This window comes from Gavialis gangeticus, unplaced genomic scaffold (genome assembly GCF_001723915.1).
Source record: "Gavialis gangeticus isolate Ggan-Ray unplaced genomic scaffold, GavGan_comp1, whole genome shotgun sequence".
Classification (NCBI taxonomy): Eukaryota; Metazoa; Chordata; order Crocodylia; family Gavialidae; genus Gavialis; species Gavialis gangeticus.
In genome coordinates this window covers 135541170-135553229 of record NW_017729025.1, presented here as the reverse complement: position 1 = coordinate 135553229, position 12060 = coordinate 135541170, and the positions used below count along the sequence as shown (strand labels likewise).

The 12060-nt window shown below is 46.1% G+C and overlaps 1 protein-coding gene across 3 annotated transcripts in view; it reads right to left on the bottom strand.

The window, feature by feature from the left end:
• Positions 1-431: 431 nt before the first annotated feature.
• Positions 432-12060, bottom strand: part of NRIP3 (nuclear receptor interacting protein 3) — a 47891-nt gene continuing 36262 nt past the window's right edge. For 2 of the 3 annotated variants that reach the window (XM_019519598.1, XM_019519597.1), the window contains exons 4-7: positions 8726-8865; positions 6653-6705; positions 6473-6570; positions 432-2674 (exon numbers count right to left, since the gene is read on the bottom strand). In XM_019519598.1, the coding sequence (XP_019375143.1) occupies positions 2659-2674; positions 6473-6570; positions 6653-6705; positions 8726-8865 (307 nt within the window). In that variant the 3' untranslated portion in view covers positions 432-2658. The remainder of the gene's footprint in view (positions 2675-6472; positions 6571-6652; positions 6706-8725; positions 8866-12060) is intronic. The other variant, XM_019519599.1, reaches the window with a different exon arrangement.

Below are 12060 nucleotides of genomic sequence, written 5' to 3'. Positions count from 1 at the left end.
ACTGGATTGGGGCCAAGAGCCTACTGAGATGCTTAGGACACAGAGGCCAAAGATAGACATATATTGGCTCAGGGCCCATTGAACTGTAACAGTTAACACTTGCAAGGCATGCGGCTGGTAAGAGGGGAGGTCAGAGGCCAAGAAATCGACCCACAGGCTAACATTGCTAGTGCACTGACTAACACAGGACCAGAAGTCACTCCGGGGCCTGGGCAACCTCCCTTGTCCCAAGCTAAATAATTCCAGCTAGGTGTGGCAAGCAAGAGAGCAGAGAGAGATTAAGGAAATAGTGGAACAGGAGCCACTTGGTTGATAAGGGGCACCATCACCATGCCTGGGGACATAGCCTGTTACAGATCTCTGTTCTCAATAGGTGCAAATTCAAAGTTTATAAAAAGATATCACCAGAGTACTTGGAACTTAAACAAACAGATTGTAACAGGAGATCAACTTTATTTAGACTTTAATAGAACATCCAGCACAGTAATAAGCACAGAAAGAAGTACCAAAATACCAAACTCATGGCATATAAATTTAATCAAATATATTTTGTATTTAATGAAATACATTTCTACAACACACTGGCAGGATTACACAGTGCAGCCCACCCCGAATATACATTGAGTTGTGTTGTATAAAATACTGTCTACAGGAGAGAACTGATCCATAGAAACTATCCCAAAACACTGATACTCCTGACTTGATGGCAATATCCAATAATAAAAACTAAGTGTTTCAAATCCACTGCAAGAGACAAAGCTCTAAGCTGTTAAAATACAGGCACACATTTGGTAAGTCTAGATCTGCTATTGTAATCCTGACAGCCATGTAATAGAGCTATCATTACTATTGTAGACAAATCAGAAAAAAATCAGGAAGAGCCCTTTACCAGGCATCACACACTGTGGGCCATATTCTGGACCAGATCTCCCTTTGAAGTTGATGAGAATTATTGGTAGAATTCCCACTGAGTCAATTCCTGAGGCCCATTAACTTCACTGGAAGTTATAGGTGCTAAGCCTGTCAGGATCTCACCAAATGAAGCCCTAATCCAGGAGCACATGTAAGCACATACAAATTTTTAAGTACAGGAGCAGTCCCATTGATGTCAAGAGGAATACATGTGCTTAAGTGCACTGCTAAATTTAGGACCTAAAAGCACTTTTGCTGCAGGGTTAGCACTCAAGGTTATACAGCATAAGATGCAAGACAGAGAGGCTCTGTGAAAATCTGGCTTTGTTGCTAGCCATGATGGCTGGATAATCAGGTACGAGAATGTAGAAAGGATATTAGCTTACATGCCTGATTTTCAAATTTCTTAGACTTGAAATTGGCCTCCCAGCTGGTGTTTGTCAATAATTCCTATTGGCATTCAGAAACACAGAGAACAGCTATTGTGAAATGTCAGACTCCCAAGCGGTACAACGAATTTGTTCTGCCAGTATGTGAGGCAGTAATACTGTTGCTAAAAGAGGCGTGTGATGAAGAACCAAATGTTGGTCCCCACGAAAACTCTTAAGTGATTTCAGGGGGATCAGGGTTAGTGTTGTACTTGAGGTCCTGAGGAATTTGTAAATAGATATAAAAATAGTGCATTGAAGCGAGTGATGGTCAAGTTCAGGAGTTCAAAGCCAACCTAGCCAGTCAGCCTTCTGGCTGTGCCAGGTGTAGTTGGTTTTGAGCTGTGGTGATGGCAGAGGCTGAGGAAGTAGTCTCTGTGCTCAGAGAAAAGTCAGGGTTTGGTTCATAGCTGAGTCTAGTTGACCAAGTAGTCTCTCAGCACCACTGCTGCTGTAGAAGCCTGTCCCCATTTTTTTCCTTTTGGACTCAGCCTGGTGGTGAATTTTCCTGAACTGCTATTCTTGATCAGTAACTATAATACAGTGTTGCCAAATCCCATCATTTTTGGAATTGATTTTAAAGTTTACACTCCGGGAATGTGGGAAAAAATGTAGCTCTTTTATCTATATTTATATATACAGATAAAAGAAAGAGCTATGTTTTTCACATTCCTGAAGCGTAGACTTTAAGAACAATCCCAAAAATCATGAGGGTTGGCAATACAATGATAGTTCCGAAGGCAAACGTGATTAGTAACTAGTTATATAACTATTCGCATAGATTCAGCAGTTGCATCCCTAATTACATAGCAACAATATTATGGGTATTAGGATGATCTTTGACCAATGTATAAGATTTAGGTTGATATTTCAATATGACTACCTTCCTGGTTTGAATCTGGTGATGTCAGCTTATTGTATATAAATATTTAACTGCTGAAAAAATCATTGTTAAAAAAATCTAATTTTGGCAGCCTATACCCAGCATGAAATAAAATTATTTCATATGAGGCTTCTATAAAAAATGACTCTTCTCATCATTAGAATAAATTCATAAGGTTTGTCTTACCATTCAAAAGGAAGTGGGGCACAGTAGGAAAGTCCAGAAAAAAGCACATCTTTGTATCTCAAAAAACATAGCTCTACAAGACAAGATCTAAAAAGTTACTGGCTATTGAATACAGATTAAGTGTACTTAAATGAAGCCTAGTTTAGGTGTTGCCAATGTAATACATTGCTGTTTCATCCAGAAAAGCTGCACAGTTTTTCTTTGACGTTAGGGTTTCCTGTCAGGGGAAGGGGAGGTTTCAGTCTATCTTCATGCCTCAGATGTGCTGCAACAGAAAAGGAAAGTTATTTAGGTCAATAAGAAATTGAACCTTACAATCTCCTTAGAATTACACCTTACAATTTATAAGGTGTAAACCTTATAAAGAAAATTGCAATGGGCTTCAGATGTGGCAGTAAGAAGTGACTATTCAGCAGTGGAAGCACCTCCTCCAGTTTCCCATTCTAGTAGACTACAGCATTAACTTGTTACAATCAGATCTATCTGTAAGGAAATGGGAAAGGAACACTATATTTTCACTCGCAGGTTGATGATATTACCAACCTCCAGTTTCCATCCTAACCCAGCTATGGCATGAGGCAGCAGAATATACCCTCCGCAAAGCCACTCCTAGTAAATTTCTTTCAATCAACAGGAGGGTTGAATTTAAAAGGGATGTAGTACCAGTCAGTCTGTCTGGTACCATCCTGGTAAAACACATGGTAATGCAACCAACCATCTCATATTTTCAAGGACAGTCCCCAATTTCAGGGCTGTTTCCTGGTATCTTCAAAAAGTCCCTGAACTGGGCCTTATATTCTGCATTTGGAAAATTAGCCCTGCATTGACAACCTCATTCCTGAAGTTTCTCATAACACTGACAAACCTTCTGCTTCATGCCACAAGCCCAGTGTCATAACAATGCAGATATATTGTTTCTCGCTTGAGTGGTGGCCAGGCTACTCCCTGCATCCCTCTTTCCCTAGCACTGTATTCAGGTGGCTACAACAATTAGAATGGAAAGTATACTAAAATAGAATAGAAGTGAACTAAATAGAAGAATTGAAGTGAACCAAAAATTCTTCCTAAGTAGACTGCTTCCTGTTCCAGAAGTCTGTGGAGAGTCAAGGACCATGGCACAGATTTTACTACCCACAAGCTGGTCAACAAGGGATGCTTTCATAGTTTCATAGTAGCTAGGGTCAGGAGGGACCTGATCAGATCATCTAGCCTGACCCCCCATGGTCATGAAGGATATCTCAGGAATGTTACAGATAGAGATGTTGCTATTCAGAAGTCAGCAAGTACCAATAGTCACCACGCTCTTGGTTCTGAGAAACCTCAGTATTTCCCTTTTCCTGGAGTGGGCTGTCATTTTGGCATCTGCAAAGTTGTTGCATGGCAGCTGCTGGTAAGTACTGGCTTTCAATGGTGACCTCTGTACTTGTGGCCTGACTCCTTAATCTGTTTGTCAGCCCATGTGCCTACATTCCATACATTCCCTTATGAAAGTAATAAAAGTAGTCCAGGGTCTATTTATTTCCCATACGACTCAGAAAGGATCCAGTGTGTTTAGGTGGTACAATCCCAATCCTGCTAGGTCTTGAACTGATGGGAGGCACTGGTGTATATAAATAATGAGCCACAATGATAATAGGCTGCCAGAACTCTATACCTGCACCTGATAATACCTGCACAACTCTATAAAAACCTGTAGTACTAACATGGCAGGGGTTAGCACAGGGGTGGGCAAAATGCAGCCCATGGGCCGGATGCGGCCCACCAGGCCATTCTATCAGGCCCACGGGGCCCCTAAATATTAATTTTCTAAATTTTTTATCTGCCCCAGGCTGCCTGTCATGTGGCCCTGGATGGCTTGCCAAAACTTAGTAAGCAGCCCTCCGCCTGAAATAATTGCCTGCCCCTGGGTTAGCAAGTGACACAGTTACATACAGAATATGTCTACGCCGGGGCGGGCAATTATTTCGGGCAGAGGGCTGCTTACCCAGTTTTGGCAGGCTGCCGAGTGCTGCATGGGTAGCCCCGCCCCTTGACAGGTGCCCCGCCCCCTGGTCACCATCTTGGGACCAATGTCCCAGGGCCAGCACTGATGGGGCCCAAAGCGGGGCACAGGTTGGCAGGGGTCCGTAGAGCCAGGTGGGGCTGCACCAGCAGGGAGAGGAGAGCTGGCCCGGCTCCATAGAGCTCTTGCTGGCTGGGACTCCGCTCTCCTGCCACTCTGCTCTGGGCCCTGCTGGCACTGGCCCTGGGACACCAGTGTGGGCCCTGTTCTCCCACTGGCTCCCCACCCCCTCACTCCAAGTGCCCCCCAGCCCTATGGTACAGGTGGGGAGCAGCACATAGCCCCGACCCCCTGCTCACTGACAGGGAAGAAGCTGGTGCTGAGCATGGGGAAAAGCTGGTGCTGAGCACAGGGAAAAGTGGCCCCTCGCCCACCCCATGACCGGTGCCCCCTGCTGCAGTTGCTCTCAGCCCACGCAGGGCTGTCTGGAGCAGGCAGCCCCACATGGACTGCAAGCAGCTATGTGTGGCTACAGTGCGGGGCGCCGGCCACGGGGTGAGTGAGGGGCTGCTTTTCCCTGCACTCAGCACCAGCTTGTAACCTGTCCCTGCGGCCAGCCAGGGCTCTGCGCCGGCTCCGGGCTCACCCATCGGGCCTGTGTGCAGCGGCAGCTACTGCATGCTGCATCAGGCAGTGTTGGCTGCTGCTGCCTGCCTGGAGTGCATGCTGGGCAGCCCATAGGCAGTGGTGGCAAACACTGCCTGGCACGGCAGGCGGGGGGCTGCAGCTGCTGTCGCCACACAGCCCCAACAGGCAAACCTGGAGCCATGAAAGGCCCAGGCTGGCAGTGAGGCCAGGTTACAAGGTGCTGCTGAGTGCAGCAGGGGAAAAGCAGTCCCTTGCCCACCCTGTGCCCAATGCCCCGCGCTGCATCCACTCGCAGCCTGCGTGGGGCTGTCCAGAGCAGGCAGCCCTAGGTGGGCTGTAAGTGGCTGCAGCAGGGAGCGCCAGCCACAGGGAGGGGGAGTAGGAGTGGGAGGAGCCACTTCCCCCCCCCCCCCGCCATGCTCAGCTTTTCCCTGGGCCACTTTTCCTTGGGCTCCTTCCCTGCCCTTCCCCCCTCCCTCTTCCCCCTTACCTGCAGTTCTGGTGCGGGGCAGCCATGTGGTCCCAGGCCAGCTGGGGGGGTGGGGCCAGGCAGGCCCTGCTGTTGGGGGAGCCCGCTGGGGCTTTCCCTGGGTCCTACTGCCCTTAGTTCCCATCATTTTTGACAGGAACTAAGGGCAGAGAAATATGAATTTTCTAAATTTTTTAGGGGCCCTGCAGGCTGGATAGCATGGCCTCACGGGCCAAATCTGGCCCGTGGGCCATATTTTGCCCACCCCTGGTCTACACCATGGCCCTGGTGAGTGCCAGGAGACCTGTCCTGCCCACCTGTTTCAGCTTGCATGTGCCAAACCCAGGCATGCAGCACAGAGGCCACTCTGGAGGTATCCCTAAAGGCTGCTCGCAAGCATACCAGAGACAGTAGTCTTATGAGTTAATCCATATATACATAAAACAAGTTACAGTTAGAACATACCCAGAATCCCTATTACTGATCTCTCTCTAAAATGTCAGGGCCCAGACATCAGCTATGGTTGTCAGAGGGGCAACAGTACTGTCGGTACAAGAAAAAGGGGTAACCCCAATATTTTGAAGGGTATCTCATAATACTGCTGCACTATGGTACACACTTGCAGCAGGGTGGGAGGAGTCAGCCAGACTGCTGCTCCGTTCATCTCCAAAAGTGTCAAGTGGGTCAAAACTCTCCCCCTTTCTTTGAAAATGTCCCTTTTACTATTCAATAGTTGCTAGGAAAAAACATGGCAAACATCTGCCAAAAAGAAATCCAGGAGTCCTGTTGCAAAGCTCCCTGATGACAATGAAAATATTTTCTTCTATTATCCAAGAGCTCTGGTTCAGGACCAGGGATTGTATGACTCTTTCTGTGTGATCACTGTTTTAGCAAGGTTTGCCTACACACAAGATTTCAGACCAATCTGAGAACAACACACTTACTTTTCTCCATTTGCAGAGAAATTATTATCAACAAATGGGATTTCTTCCCTGTCTGTCTTCCCCAATACAAGATGATGCTTTTCCATATTTATGACACACTGAAAGAATAATAAAAAGTGATGTAATCGTCTCCTTCAACAACAGCAATAGGATAAGACAGCTCATACAGAAAACTCCTACCTTCAGAGATTTCAAAGTCTGCAGCCCAAGGGAGAAGGTTTTCTCATTGTCTTCTGTAAAAAATAAATATTTGGATTCAAAATTCATAGTGGACTACTGTGCTGTTAGCAAATAACTCAGTCATGTATTGAATTGTGTTCAGCTAAGTACATATCAGTCTCTAGAGGGACTGAATGATTCTAGATGGATTGGTAATAGACTGCATAGATTTCACTGCCAGATCATCATTCAGACCTTCAGGAGACCAGAGTCTGTCATCTGGTGTAAAATGGGTTTAGACCAGATGAACAGATTCCCACATTGCCTCCCTCTGCTCCCCCTCACAAAAAAACCCAACATGTTTCTTGGCAGACTGGACAGAACAGCCAAGGATAAAACATGCCACGGAAATCTGACATGACCACTGTTTTAAACGGCTGCTGAGCAGATGTAGATTAAACATGAGGAAAAACCTTTTAATTGCAAGAGTAGACATAGCAGTGAGACAAGGAAATATTCTTCCTAGAGAAGCTGTGAAATTACCTTCATTGGTGGTTTTCAAGGAGAGGTTGGACAGGCATCTGTCTGGATTGATTTAGGTATAGCAAATCCTACATTTGTGCAGGGAACCAAACTAGATGACCTATGAGCTGCCTGAGACTCAAAGACCAGGTCCACATGAGTAGGGGTGTGCCCTCACATAGCAGTGGCACAAATTTGTGTTGCTATTTTGTGCTGCAGTGCATGCCCCTGCCCATGTGCTTTGCCACAGGACCCATTGTCCTGCTGCCCCACGTGCTGCAGGGTGGGGGGAGTTGGTTGGGGCCAAGGGTGCCTCAGCAGGGGTTTGCCATCCCTTGTGCTGAGGCACCCTGTGCCCCAGCCAGGTGGGGAGCGGCATGTGGAGATGGGGGAGCAGGCAGCTTGTCTGCTCACCCATCTCTGTGTGCTGTCAAGCCCCTGCTTTGAGGTACCATGCGCCCCAGCCAGCCACTCCCCACCTGGCTGGGGTACAGTGCGCCTCGAAATGGGGGAGCAGGAAGCCTTGGGTTGGCTGTTCCACATTCTCCGCATGCCTCAGCGCAGGGGCTTCACTGCGGAGCACCCATGCTGAAGCATGGGGAGCCACAGCCAGCCATGAAGCAGCTAGCTGGGGTGCAGCGTGCCTTGGTGCAGGGGCTCCGCAGTGAAGCCCCCTGGCACTGAGACATGTGGAGACAGGGGAGCAGCCAGCCCAAGGCTGCCCCAGCCAGGGGCACTGCACCCCAGCCAGGTGGGAAGTGGCTGGCTGGAGCATAGGGTGTCTCAGTGTGGGGGATGTCCACCCAAAATCAGTTCTCCTATCTGTTGAGACAGATATAAGAGGGTTTATGTTAGTGGAGACATGGTAAATTTATGTTCTTCAATAACAATACACATGGAAAGTAAATACTGGGCATGGCTACATGAGATGGGGCTGCCTGCTCCCCTCTCTTGAGGCACCCTGAGCCCCAGCCAGCCACAAAGTGCCTCAACACGGGGGCTCCAGCCCTGGGCAGTCTACTCGCCCATCTCAGCATTCGTCCCAGCACTCGCCACTTTGGCATGGGTTGCCCTTCTTTTTTTCCAGGATTTTTTTTTTGCTACTGGAAAATCCTAGTGCAGCCCTGCTAATCCAAATTAGCAGCACTGCAAACAGATTAATGTGCAACTTGTGTGCTTTGTGGCACTGCAAAGAGTTTTGCAGCGCCACAAACCACACGCGCCTGCATGTCTGGATCCAGGCTAGGATTCTACTGAACCCTATATTTTTGTAAACTGCTCAAGATCAGGAGTGAGGCAGTATCATACGTGGGACAGCACATCAAATCTGACATGTTGGTGCCTTGGCTGTACCTACATAAAGTGGTGAGTTGAACTGCTGACCTAGCAATACATTCACTTTGAAACAATAGTAGGAAAAATGAATATCCCCACTCTTATATTAAAGGCCTCCATGTTTAAAATGCTCAAACACTTTCAGATTTGTTGATGATTTAACAAACTGTCTACCTGTTACCACACTTCATTAGACTGACATTAGATATGCTGGACACGAAATACTAAACAACTTACCTATGACGACTGCAAAACAGTCCACATGGATGGTTCCCATTGTAACCGCTAAATGTTCAACCTGACCAATCACCCTTATGTTCCATGGTAGCAAAATTTTCTCATCTTCATTGTTGTACATTTTGATATGCTCCTTCAGCCTACACATTGAAAACAATTCTCACATTCAACGGAGGTGTATTCATCTGGGATATGAACACATTAACTACTCCATAGTCTAAGAATGCTTAGTTCACTTCTATTAAGTTAATATTATCTGAAGTGCTTTCTTATCAGCCTATCTATGATGATCTTGTATACGTCCAATACCCAAATGCTATTTAATTTAATGACAAAAGTCCCAATGATTTCAGTGGAGTAGGATCAAGCCCTATGTGAAGATATTATGTTGGGCTGTACTCCCCCAGCTGTTTTTTTCCGTTGGAAACTGTTTCTTGGAGTTCTTTCTGTGTTTCCTCAGGACAGAAATATCTGCTCTGCTGGGGCTGTTATTTAGCAAAAATGACTTAAATCTAGTTCCAATGCAAGTACGTGCTACTACTCCACTCTGAATTCCATCAGTTGAACTCTACCATTACAGATTTCATCTGGCTCCTAACTTCTTCTGGATACCTTACAAGTAGCAAAGCATGTTTATTTGCAGATGTTGACAGGTAGTACCACAGAAAGTGGGGATATATAAATAAACTATCCCCTGGAGAAAAAAAAAAGGTTGTAAAGTCTGTATCTGCCACACAGTGCTTTCTTCTATCTGATTATGTTACATAGTCTATTCTGGTAATGTTTATAGATTATTTAAATCTAATTTATTCATGTTTTAATGTAAACTGGAATTAAAGGACACCAATAATTCCTCCTTGGAGAAAAGCTTATATTTTACCATTCTTTTCTACAGATGGGAAGATTACTCTTACAATGAAGAAACAACTGGGAGTAAGCACTTGGAAACTAGATTTATCAGCCATTTTTCTGGCCCTTCGCAATGCTGTCCAGCTCAGCTATGGAACCAAAGAGTTTTAATTTTTAAATGCTGCTGACTTTCATTATTTTTATTGGTCTTTCCACTTGTTCTTGCTTACATTCAAGATAGGAAAATGGAATCTCTTCTCCTTTGGCTTCCCATTACAGTAGTTAACCTGAAAGGACAGTCAAGACCTCTTCAGCTGATTTCATTGCTTTGTAACATTTTGATTAATTACTTTCATTATTTACAGGAAGCAAATGAGTTCCAGCATTATTGCTAACAAATGAGCATGGCTGAGCACCACAGCATAATGACCTCACAATCTAAACTGAAAACCACTCCAGAGAAATATATAAAAATATAACACACACACTTTTTTCCCGTTAATAGTCACCTGATGGAAAACATGTTCTGCCTGGCTGCAGCAGGAAATAGTAGAGAATGTAGCACGTTCAGCAGTGAAAGAATTACCTTCAAAGAAGAGTACTGTCCAGGTTCCATCATTAAGTATAATATTATGAGTTAACTGGCATTTCATCAACTTGTTCACCCCGGGATGCTTTATGTGAGGTATAGGCATTCAGGTACTAACTAAAAAGTGTAGTGTAAAAATCTAGACAGAAAGTTTTTGTCAAATCTGAGGCAAACAGATGCATTGAGAGTTACCCTATGACCTTGGCAGTGGATGCAGAGTTCTTTTTTCAAGGAACTGGGAAACTCCATGCTTCTCCAGTGTATAATTACCTTGCCTGGCTGAATTAGAACCAAATGATTCATCACCACCTGGTCAGCACTGTAGCATGGGAGTGATGTTGTAGCTGTGAAACCTGGAGAAGGGTACACTGATATCCAAAAGCTCATCTAAGTCTATCCCAACCATGAAGTTGGTTCAATAAAAGATATCAGCCACAAAAATTCTTGACTTAGAGGAATTCAGGCTCAAAATCTCATGAGACAATAAGAGGCCAGATAGCATGATCTTGAAGGATGCTGAGTGTCTCTGGACTCCCCCTGACTTCCTTGGACTATAAAGGGATATTCAGCATGCAAGGAGGTCTCAGAAGCCTAATTTTTGAGGGGAAGGAGCATACACAGTTCACATAGACTTCAGCTGGAGTTTTGGATGGTCTGCAATTGTGAAAATCTGGCCTTTGCCATGTCAGAGGCTCTCTGAACTGATTCATTGACCCTTTAAGAATATAAGAGTCAGAGGGGGACAGTGACATTTGCAACCTAACATTCAGTGTTAAAGAAGCTCATGTAATTTTTTGGCAGAAATACCATTTATCTGTGAGGTTAGCTTGGGTTGCTTACCTAGATTCACTAGTGGAAATACCATGCGATGGGAAGAGAAACAGTGGTAAGAGATGTGCTTATAGCTCCTCAGTCATCAAACTGACCGTATACTAGTTCTGGTTAGAGCACACTGGCTGTGTCTAGGGAAGTGTGGCTGTGCAGGAAAAAGCACCACAGACACATCTGTGGTGCCACATACTGTACATCAGGTGTTCTCCATACTGCAAGATGTCTGGGGGGGGGGTTGAACCCAGGAGATTCTGGGGTAAAAAAACCCATGCAAAAAAAGTGGGGTGGTGCACACGGGGACAGCATGCACTGCCCAAACCCGGAGCTTGGCTGGCTGGAGCCACACTCCAGCTGCCAGCTACACTCTGAGCAGCAGCCCCAGGAGGCCCCCAGAACCCCAGATAAGGCTGCTGGGGGCAGCCCAGTACTGGCCCCAGCCTCCCCTGCCCCCACCAGGGTAACCTGCCACGTGCCAGAGGGTGCATGGCACAGGCATTCCCTGGGGACAAGCATCAGGTGTGCCACTACTGCTTGTCCCCAGGTAAACAGATGTCCACACTCATGTGGGTACAGCCACTGGATGCATTTACAGGTGCACTTTACTGCAGAGTAGACTAATTAGTTCCACAGTACAGTGTCACCATCTACATGCGTGCCGGTATTAGGGTGCAGTAAACTATCTCTGCTGTAAGATTTACGAGCTTGACGAGCACTCATGGTGCTCTGGTGTGGTGCCAGAGGACTGGAAGAGGGCCAATGTGGTTCCCATCTTCAAAAAAGGGAGGAAGGAGGACCCAGGAAACTATAGGCCAGTTAGTCTTACACCTCAATCCTGGGTAAGCTTTTTGAGAGAATTATCCTGGCACATGTTCATGAGGGGCCAGCAGAGGAGGTTATGTTTTAGGGCAACCAACACGGGTTCGTTAGAGGCAGGTCCTGTCAGACCAACCTGGTGGCCTTCTACGACCAGGTCACCAAATACTTAGACGCAGGGGTAGCAGTGGACATAGTCTTTCTGGACTTTAGGAAGGCCTTGGACACTGTCTCTCACCCCATTCTCATAAAA